This window comes from Drosophila gunungcola (assembly GCF_025200985.1).
Source record: "Drosophila gunungcola strain Sukarami chromosome 3L unlocalized genomic scaffold, Dgunungcola_SK_2 000003F, whole genome shotgun sequence".
Taxonomy (NCBI): domain Eukaryota; kingdom Metazoa; phylum Arthropoda; class Insecta; order Diptera; family Drosophilidae; genus Drosophila; species Drosophila gunungcola.
In genome coordinates, this window is record NW_026453179.1 from 1,886,063 (window position 1) to 1,902,360 (window position 16,298).

At 37.9% G+C, this 16,298-nt stretch overlaps 3 protein-coding genes across 19 annotated transcripts in view; 2 read left to right on the forward strand and 1 right to left on the reverse strand.

Annotated features, from left to right (window-relative positions):
- The window catches only part of LOC128258846 (serine-rich adhesin for platelets), a 32,680-nt gene extending 22,189 nt beyond the window's left edge, over positions 1-10,491 (forward strand). For 3 of the 16 annotated variants that reach the window (XM_052990783.1, XM_052990784.1, XM_052990790.1), the window contains 6 exons: positions 4,298-4,715; positions 5,595-5,618; positions 5,729-5,896; positions 6,988-7,155; positions 7,300-7,337; positions 9,194-10,491. In XM_052990783.1, the coding sequence (XP_052846743.1) occupies positions 4,298-4,715; positions 5,595-5,618; positions 5,729-5,896; positions 6,988-7,155; positions 7,300-7,337; positions 9,194-9,764 (1,387 nt within the window). In that variant the 3' untranslated portion in view covers positions 9,765-10,491. Of the gene's footprint in view, positions 1-3,972; positions 4,223-4,297; positions 4,716-5,594; positions 5,619-5,728; positions 5,897-6,987; positions 7,156-7,299; positions 7,338-8,204; positions 8,503-9,193 lie in introns of those variants that run through there. The other 13 variants (XM_052990786.1, XM_052990791.1, XM_052990787.1 and 10 more) reach the window with 11 other exon arrangements.
- Positions 10,492-10,536: 45 nt separating this feature from the next.
- LOC128258848 (insulin-like growth factor-binding protein complex acid labile subunit) lies at positions 10,537-14,081 on the forward strand. Of its 2 annotated transcripts, none has more exons than XM_052990798.1 (3): positions 10,537-10,892; positions 11,453-11,859; positions 12,797-14,081. In XM_052990798.1, exons 1-3 carry the CDS (start codon positions 10,541-10,543, stop codon positions 13,829-13,831), a joined length of 1,794 nt encoding a protein of 597 aa, XP_052846758.1. In that variant the 5' UTR covers positions 10,537-10,540; the 3' UTR covers positions 13,832-14,081. The 2 variants fall into 2 exon arrangements, with proteins under 2 accessions (XP_052846758.1, XP_052846759.1); XM_052990799.1 differs by having other exon boundaries at positions 10,574-10,902.
- On the reverse strand, positions 14,031-16,013 carry LOC128258849 (ATP synthase subunit b, mitochondrial). The gene is given in 4 exon segments (XM_052990800.1): positions 14,031-14,579; positions 15,287-15,466; positions 15,468-15,619; positions 15,853-16,013. Coding segments are annotated over 4 exon segments (735 nt in total). The 5' UTR covers positions 15,881-16,013; the 3' UTR covers positions 14,031-14,204.
- Positions 16,014-16,298: the final 285 nt, after the last annotated feature.

The following is a 16,298-nucleotide window of genomic DNA, read 5'->3' on the forward strand; positions in this document are numbered from 1 at the left end:
TATTCTGATGATAAGAAGTAGTAATTTAGGTTCAAAATTAACTCTTTAAGGTTTATTTACCAAGGTTCAATAAAAATATTTAATCATATTTCTTCATTACAAAATAAAACAATCAAAAGTAATCCTTTATAAATTATTTATTTCTAAATTTTTTTTTGGAAATTTATCAAATATTTAATTAAACTCTTTATCTTGATGCAAAAGATTAATTGCTTTGATTTTCTTAAACCGGACAAGCTGTAATTTTCTAAACCATTATTTAATCTAAAATGTATAATCTACATTGTTAATCTGTTGAATAAGATCTAGAGTTTCTCTGCGTGGAGAACAGAGAACTCTGGGCATGCGAGATACACACCAGATTCTCATCACAGGAGGCCGTGTGAGAATGTTTGGTTATTTCTTTATTTTTTATGGCCATTACCATTACTTGCGTGGCTTGCAGCTCGCTAGTCGCCCCTTCCCGACGACACTAATGAAGCTGCCATTCCATTTCCATTTCCACTTCCCCTTCCTATATGTTATATACTATTTGGATAGGTACTACACTGTATACTGTACACTGTATATGTGCAGCACCAAAAGGTCTCCGGACTCTATGACAAATGACGTTTTGCCGCACAAATTGATAAGTACCGTTGGGGAGTGAAGTTCGAGTAGTGAATGTCAACGCCTTTGCTCCGTGGATCGCTATGTGATTGTGATTACTTGTCATCGTTGGATGTTGCCGGTTAACTGTTGCAGCTAACCAAGTGAGCCAAGTTGGCAACAGTTGCCGTTGGCAGTGGCGCGTGTGTAGTCACAAATGAGACACATTTGTGCTTAATGTGTAGAAAGGTAGCTGAGAAAGGCAGGTGCGTAGCCACAGGGGAATTTCCAGGGGCTCACTGCTTTTATAGTAACTTATTATCAGACGAGACAATTATGTGCTTAAACGTTCATCACGTAGCATTATAATTTCGTATAGGAAAAGTTTTGACTGTCTTAACTAGATCTAGTTTCTACATTTCGTGGTAAATGTGTTTTTTTGACATTAACATATATTTGAGAGATTGAAAAGATTATTAGACAATTATGATCAACAATAAGAAAGGTATATTAAGGCTAAGCTTTATTTTAATATACAGTGGCATAGATGTACAAATAAGTTATAAGAAAGATAACTAAATTATATTAAACTTCTTTAATTATTCTACTAGTTGTCTCTAAAACATTAAACCCATGAGAATAAAAAGTATAAAAGAAACCAAAAGCAGAGTATAAGTTTAATTTGTAATATTCTACTTTTAATAGTATTTAATACATTAAAGACATGCGCTTAATAATAGAAACTAAAAATATAATTTCAACAAATTGAAATTTTACCAAGAAACATAGTTTCTTTTTAAATATTTACAGCATTTATACTTATAAAGAATCACAACCATTAAGAGCTCAAAATCGTTAAGGTTTCCCCTTTTCTACTTCCCTGCTGATATTGCCTTCAATATACAAACATATAAATCCATTTGCTGCACTTGTTGCAATGACAGGCATTTTGTCGTCTGACAATTGGTTTTGTTTTTTTTTTTGTTTGGAGTACGAAATATCCGGCATATGCCGCCTGCTGAGTTTCGCTAAATTGAGTTGTGCAAAGTACTCGTATTGTTTTGATTTCGGTGGATCTCTTCGGGGGCCTGATTTCTGCATTCATATTCATACGAGCAGTACAAAAGCGCATAAAGTTGGCGTGCGAAATTCACAAACATGTGGAATTTTGCTAACTCAGTGGTTGTTGTGTGTGGGATTTGGGAAAGTGTATTTTGTGTTTTATGGTTTGGACATAATGTACACTTTAATTGCTTTTTGTTTGGAAACACTCGAGTGAATTCATTTGAACTTTTGGCTTTGCTTTGGATGTATCAAAAATTACCCAAAAACGTTAATTAGAAGTTTACAAACAGGTATTGCTTTACAATGTAGTAATTTGTTTTATTAAGAGAAAATTTATTTAAATGAACTAATGTTTGAACGGGTTTAGTCTAATAAAATGCTGTTACACTTCCCCCAATCAAAGAAATTTATTTAACTAAATTTTTTATAATTTTGGAGATTATAATATATAAAAAGGTCCGCTTACCTATTCTAAATAAATAAATAGTATTAAATTTAAAAACACGCTTTTCCTCGTAGTCTTTCAAAAACCCTATTTAAATGACTAAATACAAATTATTTATTAAAAAGCTATTAAAACACAAAAAGTAAATCATTGAAATAACTTTAAACAAACAAAATTATCTACATTACACAAAAAATGAATCAAATTTTATCAAGGTGGCCGATCACTCCAACCAGATGCAATCAAAACCATCACAGCAGGGAATTTATTTTTAATTAAAATAAAAAAGCGCTGAGAACCTTTTTAACGCCGACAAAGCCCATCTAACGGTGAAAAAGAAGGGGACCCCGAAACAATAAAAGATACTTTTTTACTTTCATCGCCGCTCCAGATGAGCTGAAAATTGTTCACAGTCCATTTCGTGCGATTCGCGATCATCTTAATGCGGGCATAAGCAAAGTTCGCAGATTCAAATATTCAAATTGCCGCTGTGCCAGTTTCCTGGGGCCAATTACTCTCGGAACTTAGCCCATCTGAACTCGGATAATTACTAGAGGAAAGTCTCACAAATCCATGAGATGCTCGAATTAATTTCTTTGTCGTAATGGATCCACTAACCGAAATATCATCATAATTGCGGGTATTATATTCGAACCAAAATCCATTATCCATTAACCTTTGGATCCAACCGTTAATAATCGAATGAGCCAACTATTGAATGTTTTTGTTTTCTTTTGTTTGGCTTTTACAACGTTTTTCAACAGTTTGTTTAAATTATGCCGTAAAATTTTGAGCACTGCGCATGTGTAAGAGCCCTCTTCCCCCATTTCCCCTGCATTTGGGCTTGGGTGACTGCAGCACGCAACAGTTGACTTTCACCAGCCAGCTGAGAGGCAACCGCGTCTGTGGATTTATTTCCAGCATTTCCAGCATGTCGTGCAGGTTACCCCGCCACCTGACCCTCCTCCTCCTCCTCCACCTCCTCCTCCTGCTGCTTAACCATCTTAATTGCTCATTGACAACTGGCGGCTGGAGGAACTCCTTTGGCCAGGCCAGGCCCTAATCAATGGCATTTCACTTTCATTTCGACCGCGTTAATTGAAGCTGGCTAAATAATTGCGAAACTCACCCCTGCAGCGAGGCTACACTTGACAAATTTAAATGCTTACTCTCAAATTATCATATTTAATATAAAGAAAAGCTCCATTAAAAAAAAACATAGAGTTCCAATGTTTCAAAAGCTAATTTCCCTTGTGGCATTTAAACACTCTAAAAGAAATAAATTTTCAAATGCATACTTGACCAAATAGTTTTTATTTTGACTATTAGGGACACACCCTATTTAGCCAATCCAGAAATAAAACAATATAGTTTTTTAACAAATAATTTCATAAATTATTTAAAAATTGTACAGGAAATTTGAAATACTGCTTTATAAAAGTATAAACAATTTTTAACCTAAATTATAGTTTATAGACATTTCAAAAGTGCCATAAGAGTTAGCCAATCCCGAAATAAAATGAGCCCACTTTTCCTGTCTTATTATAGTAAATAGTAGTAGAAAGTATAGTTATAAATAAACAATTTCATAAATTGGTTTTGTGTAATTTGAAATACTGTCTAATAAAAGTAAAAACATGTTTTAAGCTAAATTATAGTTTCAGTCGACAACTTTAAAATGACATAACATTTAGCCAATCCAAAAACTTGTCTTAGCTTGTTAGTTTTTTTTTATAAATAATATCATAAATTGGTTGAGTGTAATGAGGTCGCCCAGTATTTTTCTACAAAGTCTCCACACAGCTGTTGGTGGCTCTGCGCATGACCGGATTGTGTCATTGTCGCAGAGCAACAACATGGAGCATTAGGGTCCAAGCAAAGACCCATCGAATGGAAATTCGATTTGTCAGCTTGGAGGATGTCGGAGGCGGGTTCTGGGCTCAGCAAATCCTCGCCCAGTGGAGTGCGAAGAGTTCGCACCGATCTGAAGACCTCGGAAAATAGATTCCTGGGGAGCCAGCAGCGAACCAGCTCACCGATGACCATCAAACAGCGACATATACACTACCACTATGCGACCTTTATGGCCAGCAGTGCGCCACAGGCCAACGAATCATATCACAGGCACTGCTGGATACCACTTTTTAATTAATGTCTTATGCTTGTGCATTAACTAATGATGAAATCTTTTTTTTACAGCGCCCAGCTGCCAGCCCGTGCCACCAGATTGCTGAACCGGTCGCGTCTTCAGGACCAACAGCTCACCGGCAACGATTCGGACAACAGTTTGAGGTCCACGCACAGCGGCGGAGCTTCGGCGGCCGTTGCTGCCCGGAAGAGAAGCACGGCCAACTCTAGGACCTCGTCCGGCTCCACCACCAGTCTGCCCCGCCAGCGGCACCTGCAGCAGCAGCACCTGGGATTGGGCGGAGGCGGAGCCGGAGCTGGGAGCGGAGCAACTACATCATCCGGAGCAGCCGGACACAGGTGCGCGGGCGAGCTGCACAGCTCGTCGGACGATCTGATGTTGTATGACAAGTCCTTCCGCAATGCCATGATCCAGGATGTGCTGCAGTTCAAGAAGCAGCTGCTGCGACTGCGGCGCATACTTCAGGAGGTAAGTGATGGATGTGGTTAAAATAATTAGAATAAATACAAATCGTAGGCATTCCAAATATTTCTTAGTTACAATTTGCAGTTTTTAGTATTTTAAAAATAAAATGTAAAACATTTCTTTAAATTTTCTTTGACTATTTTTAACAATGATTTTAATTTCTAAAGTTTAATTTAAATTTAAGCCATACTTACCTTAAATAAAATGTACTTAAACCAATTAGGAAATATTTAAAGGGTTTATTTTTTACTAAATTATTTTAATGTTAAATCATGTATTAATATGCATAGTATTTAATGTTATGATGGCATTTTGAATTCAATAGTCTGATATTTATTTTTTTATTGTATTTTTTTTTTATTAGTGAAGAGATTTTAAGATTTTGTTACAAACATGGATTGATTATATTTAAAACATTTTTAAGACTCTTACTATAAAATTTATTTGTCGTTATTTGTTGAAAAGAAATAATAAAATAAAATTATTAAAAAACGTTATTTTAACATTTCGGCGAAATACTTAAAACATTACAATATTGCAATATTTAAGAGTTGGATAACCTAACTGCATCAACATATAATTATAAACTCCACACTTTTGTTATCCATAAAATGAAATCGTTTTGTTTTGTAAATTTAATTGAATTAACATTTTGTATATAAAATGCTGCCTTTTTATTTTTTGTAAATTGTAGTCATGTTTTCCTCTACATTTCGTAAATAACGGTTTTGACTTAAAAATTTTAAGGTATTTTTAGTTATTACAACGAAATCACTTTTTTTAAGTACGATCATAATTTTCCTTTCAAATGCACTTTTCTTTGCTTACATTTCCATGGCACACCCATCACTCACACTCACCATTCACTTGCACAACTCATAGGAGCCAGATTTTGATTTAAAGCGGGTACGTTGTCGTCGTCTTCGGTTCGAATTTATTTATTTGTGCCCAGGGCAATTGCTGCAAAGAGTGATGAATGGCAAGTAACCTACTGGTTTTTCATTACTTCTCCGCAGACGGAAACGCTCAATCCTTTCGAGAACGACAACGTTCAGCTGTTCGCCGCCTGCGGACTGGATAGCAAGCAGCTGAATGACATCGATCTGGCCAGCCTCACCTCGTCCACGACGGAGGACCCGCTCCAGGAGCTATCGGATCTACGTAGACAGGTGGTTTACCTTCAGGTATTTGCACGTTTTTTGCATTTCGTTCGCTGTTAAGCCGGAAGAACACAAAAACTGGGTCACAAACCGAACAATTCGGAGCAGGACAAGACTTTTCTATTGCTATTTTACTCTCGCTGTTGTTTTTTGATGTTTCCTAAGCAAATGGATTCTTACTCTATATAGCATGTAACATATCCAGTCATGAAGATTAATATACATATGCTTTTTGTAAATCTATCTTTGAAAACAACACATATATATCATATAAATACTGCCATAGTTTTGTGTTGATATGTATTTACATCAAAAGTTAATTTTGCACTTTGACTTGCCACAGAACACAGATCATACAACAACCCAATAAACTGATAAATATTTTTTTGACTATGAATCAAATGAGCAGATAATAATATTTCAAAATACCCAAGAAAACCTTAGTGTACCACTGGTCTACCTAATAAAAGTGTCGGCCAAAACCCATCACTATCCCGTGCAAATAAAAGATTTTATATTTTTCAAAACTTATAAATAAAATTAATACATTCTTATACAGGTTTTAAATGTTATTTTGCTAATAAAAACAAATTTTTGATAAATCAAATTAAAATGCAACTTATATATTATTTTATAACAGATCAGCAATATAATAATTATAAAATTACAATACTAAATTGATTAAATTGAACATACAGATTAGGTTTCTTGCATCTGCTCATTTGATCAATAATTTTTTTGCATACCAGTTGATCCACTTTACACTCCTTACATTTATTAATAGTTTAAAGAGTTGTGTAGCTGTTGTGTAAAAAATATGCTTTGATTGAGGAAAAGAGAATTGGCTTCTGAGCTTAGAAAATCAAAAGGAGAAGCACTTGTATAAACTAATCAAAGCATGACTGTCTTACAAAGCAAAAACTAAGCCAAGATAGATTTTTACCCATATACATAGATATGATTTTCACACTCTCTGGCTTAGATATAACCACTAGTGACCTTTCATGCCTCGCTCCACAAGAGTGAACTGACATTTACTGATCTCTGGTCTCACCTCCCAATCCCCCGCCCACCTCCAATCCGATCCGATCCAATCCGATCCCCTCATCCTCCAGGGTCAAGTGGACGATCGTGACCGCACCATCCGCCTGCAGCGCGATCTCATCGAGCAACTGGAGGCCGAGAAGCGGCAGAAGGCATCCACATCCACATGCACATCCACCAATGGCGGTGGTGGCGATCCGGGCAAGGAGCTCATCAGCATGGCCACCCAAACGGAGCGGGTAAGTGCCGCCTGCGGGCCATGTCTATACACACGATATATCTTTCCGATCATATGTGTTTGCACAACATTGACTAACCGAAAGCTATCGACAATTACTATTTCAATTTCAATTCCAATTTCAATTCCGATTCCACTTTCACAGACACGACCACTTGCCATTGGTGCGGAGGGTTTGTCCAGGTAGGCAAACTTTCATGTTTGTTTCAATTTTGGCCATATACTTTGTAACTCTGTTATTTTTTGGCATTTTTTATGTGTTTCGGTAGTTTTGTGTAATACTTGTAATTTTTTGGGGCTTTTCATTAACCGCAGCTGCGCGGCCGCAAACTAACATAACTAATAAAAAACGATGCCGCCTGTTGCTGCTTGTTAATGTTAATACACTGAGCAAATTGTATATAAATTTATTTAACATTATTTAATAATATATATAGTTCGTAATAATATGATTTACAAAATGTTTGTATGTGATGATTTCTTGACTACTGCCTTGTTAAAAGTTCTGTAACAAACAGAAACATTTTGTTTTAATCTGGATTTGATATTATTTCTTAATTATCATGAACATTTCTACATGTATTGCCTTATTAATTGTTTAATACAGCATTTTGATTAGCTCTTCTGTAAACTTAATTTATTTAGATAGAAATTTTATTGTGTAGTTGCTGTTGGCCAGTTGGTGTTGCAAGTTGCTGCTGGCTGTTGCTGCTGGAATCGGTTTCAGCTGGCTTCACGCTCCGCTGGCATGCAAATCAGTTGGCCACTTTTTGCCAACTCTTGACGTTAATGGCAGCAAATTGCAATTGGAGCAGTCCAATTAGGGCCGATTCTGCAGTAGCTGGAGCTGAAAGCTAAAATCTGCAACATCGGCTTTGGCAGCAGCAACAGCAACAGGAGGCGGTACTTTCATGTTAAAAATCGACTAACAATAGACCAGATCTCGCCCCGATTAACCCATCTGAATTTCTTTCTTCCACACCCGCCTTTGTAATGCTTACATGGATAACACAACGCGAACAATCTTATCGTTAACAATCCGCTATTTAGACTACAATTTGGGGAGCAACAGGTACTATTTTGTGATTTCATCCTAGCCATCATTGTGCTCTGTGCCATCAATCTAATATGTATACTACACCTAAGCTATAACTGTACGGATAATTGTAACTCCTGCACTTGAGACACTCAGTTCGCAAAAGCATTAGCTAACCTATAACTAAATGAGACCTACATAAGCTTTAATATATCTAAGATATCTATAAGTATGTTTTTAATTTGTCACTGAAAATTTAACACTGTTTGTGAAACGTTTTAATTGCATGCGGCAATTAAATAGAGTCCCAAGGTAATGCAAACTACAAAAATAACCTAGAACACGTCGAGAAGATGGGATGGGTCGAAAGTAAATTAAAACCCTGGCGATTCAAATGACTCATGAATCATAAGACATTTTTATCGGGTGACAATTGTAATTCTGGGCTGTTGGGGATTTTTCTAAAAATATTTATGCCGCTTGGATACGATTAACATTAGAGTAATGGCTTACATTAATAATAAAATCGTACTCCGTAGAATTTTTTAGAATAAATCTTTTAAAATATTTAATTTTGTAAATTACACTTACACTTAGAGTTTACAATACAATTTCAAAAATAAATTTTAAAAAAATGTTATACATTTATGTAACACTTTGAATTAACAATACAAGTCTATAAATACATTTTAAAAAATTGTATACACTTATCAATTAGAGTTTATTTGCTTGCTAAATTTGTTTCCAATTGAAAAACAAAACTTACTTGTTTTTATAACAGCTCATATTAGCTATTTTAAAACTTAGTTAAGGCTTATAAATTTTTTATAAAAAAATTTAAATTTAATATTGATTAGTTTCATATTTGGTCAAAGTTTTACTCGGTCCCATCTTCTCTCCTAAATCAAACTTAAATGGCATGGGCAAACTTAATGGTTTCTTTATAGAAAACAATCATTTCTTTAATGGTACAGCCCACTAATCCTCATCTCTCTGTTCGCAGAAGTAAGCCCGAATATACCAGTTATACCACGCACTTTCCGACGCTCCACTTGCACGATTCCACGCTGGCAGCCACCACGATAATCCGCCACCACCAGAGCAGCCACAACCAGAGCAGCCACCACCAGAGCAGCCACAACCAGCAGCAGAAGGAGCAGGAGCAGAAATCCTGTCCAGCCCTCAGCCAGACCCGCCGGCACACGATAATCTCCACCACGCTGACCAACTATAATCAGCAGCTGGCGGCGGCTTTCCCGGATACCCCCAGACGCTCCTCCATCGGATGGGATACCTCGACCACGATGACCACGCCCAATGGCAACGCCTACAAGCCCGTGAGAATTACGCTGATCGGTGAGGCGCTGCCACCTCAGAATAAGTCATCAACCGGATCGCTATCATCGTCGTCGTCGTCGTCCTCCTCCTCAACATCTTCGCTTGCCCAAAATCCCAACGTGGTCAAAATGCGATATCCCAATGGCTGTCAGAGTGTTAAGAACGGGACAAGTGCGCATTATCAGCCGTTGTACAACAGCAACAAGATGACAAGCCCAACCGTAACTATAGTCTGATTTAGATACCAGTTTTCAGTTTTGAACCAATATCATTTGCCGTCGCAAGTCTTCTGGGAAATCGCTCTAAAAAACTAAAAACGGAATCCATAATTGTGAAAAATAGACCTAGTACAAGATCTTAATTAATTAATGTAAGCGATTTACGTACGTTTGCATCTTAGCCAAGAGCTCTTGAAAAAGCAGTTTAGTAAAATAATTGCTTGTAAGAATGTACTTTAAATATCTCCATATATGTATATCCCACATTGCTTCAATATAAAATTAAAATATATTTAACCGTCTTTTTCTGGCTTAGTTTTGGCTTCCAAATGATATTTTGTTAGCCAGATATATAATATCGCCAATCTGAGCATTTTCAAGAGTCTCCAAATAAAATACCAATAAGCACAAATCTAAAAAGTGTGCATTGAATGGTGTACATTTCTAATATATGTAAAGTCTATTATAAATCATAGAAAATTTTGATTGTTACTTGTTTTCACCTAAGTTTTAGTCTAAGCTAGTGAGTTTGCCTTGGTTTAGTTTTCCCGAAATTTTGTATAATATGAGCTATTCTTAGCCACTCGCTGAATGAGGAATCAAAATGGCAAAACAAAATAGTAATTTTTTCTCCAAGAGCACAATAATCGTCAAGTAATTAACCGATATTATATAACTTATACTGTATGTAAACCACTATTAAAGAGTTATAGAAAGTACCTATCAATAGAGAAAGATAAACAACTGTGTGTGTGTTTGATTTGGAAACATTTCACAGCTGTTGAGTGGCCAAGATGCCATTGATGACGCCGCAAACCGGCTTGGAATTCTGTATACCCCCCTCCGCTCTCCCCACTCGTTACAAACTGGATTTGCATTTCCAATCGCGTTCTGTTGCTGCTCGAGAATCCTCAGTTCGGCCCGCACTCTGGAGCAGGAATGTTGCTGACTGCCAATTGGTTACTGCCGCTTTTTCTGTGGCTCGGCTGCGGGGGATTCCCCTCGCTGAACGGAGCCGATCTCTGCCAGCCCGTGGGTTGGCGCAACTTCCAGTGCAACGAGGTGGCCTCCCTGCAGGATCTGGTGGATTTGGGAGCCGAAAACTGGCACACCCTCGCCATCCGGAATGTGCAAACGGAATTGGAGGTGGGCTCGGGTAAGGTCTGGAAAACCAGCTAGGTTTCAGTACTCATTTTGGTACACAAGGCAAGGTCTTGGCAAATAACAATAAATAGTCGCAGTCATTAGTTTTTCAATTTTAAATATGCCAAATAAAATTAAAAGGTCCCAATCATCAGTTTATAAATTCTTAAAATGCAAACAAATTGTTCATTTTTTTCCATGTATAAAACAATTCTACGATTAACATTATGTTAGTAATTTTACCTTTAATCTGTTTTCTTCTTGAGGGCACAAGTAATAATATTAACGCAAATTAAAATTTGTTTTTTAATAAATTTTTAAAAATTAATTTTTGTTTGGCAAACCAAAAACAACCTAAAAATATATAAAAAAGTTAATTCCTCCTAAGATTACAACTGAAAAAATTAAATTAATATTATGTTCGATATTGTACCTAAAAGCACGCAAATTAAAATTTAATTTTTAAAAATGGTTTTTTTGCTTGGCAAACCAACAACAAATGTTAACTTATTTAAGGTTTATAACTCAAAAACAATTGTATTTTGGTGGCCAAACCCTTTCAGGCGAGAATGCAGACCATTTGGCCAACTTGGTGGATCTGGATTTAACAGCAGCAGCGCCAATAAATCTACATACAAGCGGCTTTGCCATTCTGCCCAATCTGCGGTACCTAAACCTCAGCGGTTGCGGTCTCGTTGACATCCAGGGAAACCACTTTGCGGCTGAGTCAGCACTTCAGCGGCTCGACTTAAGCCACAATCAAATGGAGCTTCTCGACCGGGACTTTTTTGGCAACCTGAGGAAGTTGATTTATGCCAACTTTTCGCACAACTCGCTGAAGCAATGCGATCTGCCCCACATGCCGCTGCTCAATCGCCTGGAACTGGGCCACAATCGCTTGCTTAATGCCACTTTTGGGGTCTGTCCACAGCTGCAGGAATTGATCTTAAATAACAACCAACTGGCGCAGGTGATTCAACTACACTAAGCTATACATTATAACTAAGAATTTAACTAAATAACTAAACTAGATTTTTATTCAAATCAATTCTTAAAACATTTATTTAAAAAACCTAAGCCAAACAAATTTAGTTTAAAAAATTTCCCTCTTATGTTTATATTTTTTTTGGGAACTTATAATAATTTATTTAGCTGTCTGTAGGATAAATAGGCATCAAGGTTTTTTTTCGATTCAATTTCAAAAACATTTAATTTTAAAACCTAAACAAAAGTAACTTAAATTAAAAAAATTCACTTGAAATATTTATATTCCTATAATGATTTAGCTGTGTTGAGGATAAATTGAAAACTATTGATCAGCTCAGCTTTATTTTGATATTGCAGTTAACCGCATCGAACTTTAATGCTTACTGTGTGCATAGTCAGAATTACAAATCAGATTTTAAATTGGTCGTAGTGATCTTTGGCTTATAGCCAAGTTGTGAAAAAGCAGTTGAATATTTCTTGTTTATCTTTAATTGAAAAACTATATATGACAATACTTACATTCGAGAGATTAAGAGAATTGATTCTAATTTTAAAGCTGATCAAAATGTTTACCATCATTCCGCACTGCGAAAATAGTTTTGTAAACAACTTTTTATGATTTTAAAACACGACCTTTGAAATATATTTGTTTTGTTGAGAAAGGGGTGTAATAGTTAAAGAATTTAAAAAACTCACCTTAAAAAAACATGCACAGAATTCGTGATTTATTGAACAGAACATCAGAGAGTTCTGTTAAATTCACGAAAGGAAGCATATTTTAAAAACGACTCAGATAAGTTAATTTTTTTGTTTTGATTAAAACGGGGTACATTTAAGTTAGTATTTATACTTTCAGTTAAGAGTTTTTAAAATAATTTATTTTGTAAACTTACCAACTTTAAATAAAATACTCATTTCAGTTGGACGTGAACGCTTTTCGAGGACTCCATGGTCTTTTGGACCTGCAGCTCAGCGGCAACAAGCTGAACTCGATTGGCCAGGAAACCTTTCAGCCGCTCTCCCAACTGCGAGTACTGAACCTCTCGCGGAATGCCCTCGATGCACTGCGTCCCAGTGTGTTTGGAGCGATCCAGAACTTTGTGCTGCATCTGCAGCAGTTGGATCTGTCCGGGAATCGCATCCGCCTGCTGTTCGACAACCAATTCCGTGTTCTGGCCAGGCTACAAATGCTGGATGTTTCGAGGAATAGCATAGCTAGTCTGAGTGCAGGACACTTTGTGGGTTTGGGTGCCCTGCGCAAACTGTATCTGCAGTATAATGCCATTCTAGAGATCAAGTCGGGTACGTTTGCTGCCCTGGTGAACCTGGACACTTTGGATCTGTCCTACAACAACCTGGAGTTCTTCGAGGAACAGATCTTTGGCAGTAGCACTTTGACGCGCATGAGGAGGCTAAACTTGAATGGCAATCACATGAAGCACCTGCATCCATTGGCATTTTCATCTCTGCCCTTTTTGGAATACCTTAAGCTGGGTCACAACGAGCTTAAATCCCTGGACGTGCGGATGTTTGCACCCATGCGGCGTCTTCAGAAGCTGCATTTGGGCCACAATCTGCTGGAGGAGATCAATCTCGATGTGCTGGAAAGCCTCAGTAGCGTTCAGGAGATTCTGGTGGACAACAATCGCCTCACTTTTCTATCCAAAGTCAATGTGAGCTTTCCCAATCTAAAGAGAGTAGCCATCGAGGGTAATCCGTGGCAGTGTCCCTGTTTTGTGAAGCTGCAGCATTGGCTGGCCACCAGGGATGTTGTGTATCTGCGCGATAACACTGGTTACTACAAGGGCGAACGACCCCTGTGCATTGTGACCAATGTGGATCACTGCATTCAGAACTTGCAGGCAGTACGTCGCCTGGGAATCCTTGGAGATTTCCAGGGGGAGCAGGTGGAGGCGGATGCCTTTGAAGATGATGAGAGTGCAGCACAAGACTGATTGCTATCTAAAACTATCACACTACGTAACTGAATTAGTTTTAAGCGCTCAATGTATTCTAACAATTTTCCTAGAGTATAATAAAAGGTGCCAAATCGTATACAACCTAAAAGATTGCGACTTTTCTATCATTCCATCTTGTCAGCCCAATATCACATGCTACTACCCCAACATATCCTGCTTTTCACAACAAACGCTCTTAAAGTTAAACAAAAACATTTTAAATATAACGCAAAATTGCACAAATAGAGCTTTTCAGACACGGACATTTTGAAGATATATTGGATCGATTTATCATCTTGCGGGCATATTCATGTTTCCAGCGTCTCGAATGGGTTTTAATTTACAATTAAACAACTAAAACTCGAATCGTTTAGGCAGACTTCACGCGCAGGGCCAGAGCGCTCAGATCGGCGATGCACTTGTTGAGGGTCTCCTTCTCCTGCTGGGGCGAGATGCTGGCCAGCACGTTGCTGGTGATCCAGTTGACCATGTGCTTCTGGCTCAGACGGCGCTCGACGTGGCGGCACTCCACCTGGTAGTCGAGGCGGCGCTTCACCTCCGAGTAAACGTTCATGGCGCGCTCACGGAATGCGGCCTCCAGCTGCAGAGCAATGTTCTCCTTCTTGGCCTCCATCAGCAGCAGGGCGCCGTCGGCGCGCCACTGCTCCTTCTTCTCGGCCTCGATGGCATCGGACAGCACCTTGAGCTCAGCCTCACGGCCCTCCTTCCACTCGGATTCGATTTTCTGCGAAGCAGATCAAATTAGAATTATTTGTTTGGTTTTAATTTAAGAGTTTAACCAATAAAGTAGTCGCACACTAAGATACAACGATTATACAAGATAAGGGAAGACTAAATAGTGTAAATTTCAAGCTAAATGATATTATTTTGAAAGGTAAGCTGAGTGCTTAGAAGTAAAAACAGTTTGATAAGTTTTAACTTACTCCCCTCTATTACTTACAACCACAATCCAGTTTTTGGCCAATTTTCTACAGCTAAACATATCTCCTAAATCAATATATCCCCTTTCTGTATTATTATTTGTAATATCTAGGGGTCGATAAGAAAATAAATCTTTATATTCATCAGGAATTATCTAAAGTTTGAAGGCTTACGCTAGAAACAAACTTAATACTGAATTAATTTTTGAAAATTGGTTCTGAATGAAAAATGAAAAACAGTAATGGAAAATAATGTTGCAAGAGGGAATAACTTTTATAATATTGGCACTATTGGAAAATTTAAGTTGAACTCATGTTATTCCAGAGATTTAAATTGGTACGCATTGTTTTTTTATAATCATCTGAAGAGGATTTCTAAGGATTTTGTGTAAATTGACAGTTTATATCTATAACACAAGGTGCTGTAGTTCTTTTGAGACGCATCATATGGATTTTTGAATCCTCCATCGTGGTCTGGGACTCCTTTAGGTTTTTAGGGTGTTGTACTCACATCGATCTCGCCATCAGCCCACTTGGCGATGACTGGGCCGAGCTTCTTGACGGCGATGACGGCCATGATGCCGAGGGACAGGCCGCTGTAGTACTCGTGCTCCATGACGTAGATCTCCTTGGAGCAGAGGTAGGTGATCAGACCCACGCCGAAGGTGTAGGGTCCGGTGACACCGGTCTTAGTTGTAGAAGAACTGGAACCACTCCTCGGGCAGGAATCCGAGGCGCACCTTGCCGGGATGCTCGGGGCGCTGGCGGCGCTCGATGGCTCCGCCGGAGGGAGCGGCGGCAGCGGCGGCCGTCCGGGTGGCGGCCACGGTCAAGGGGCGCTGGGCTGGAATTGCAGGTTGCCCATTAGTACTTTTATTTAATCTCGATTTGCGAAAACTATGCTTTTTTTCGACGTATACACTGCGAATGGGTGATTACATAAACCACGATGTCCGACGATTTTGCAGTGCCGTAACATTTTTCACGGTCATTTGCGGGCGGATTTTCACTTGTCCAAGATTGGTTTTAGGCATAGGGATTATCTCCCAATCTTTTTGCAACGTTTTTCAGGTTTACCTGTTAGAAGAGCGGCTCTCGAGAACATTTTCCAGGCAGTTGCGACGAATTTATGCTACTAAATTGACCCGAAATTGCTAGTTCACAATAGTGACAGGTTAGGAGAGCGTTGCCGGATCAACTGAAAGGTGGTTCCTGTCCAGCACTGTTTTACAACACTGTCAAGGCGCTCAGCTTTTAAATTTGTGAATAAAACTATTAAAAAAATTTAAAAAAAAAATTTTTTATAACTTTTATTTAAATTTTTTTGTTTTTTAAACAATTTTTGCTTTGAAATATCATCTTGAACTTAGCTTTTAAGATTGTGATTTTAAAAGTAACAGTTTGCGGCAGTATAAAGCCATCAGCGCTAAATAATGTACATAAGTATTTTAAACTTCAAAGTAAACATTATAATTTTAAAAAATTTCCTATCTTGATCTGAAAATCTATTTGTAGAATAAAAT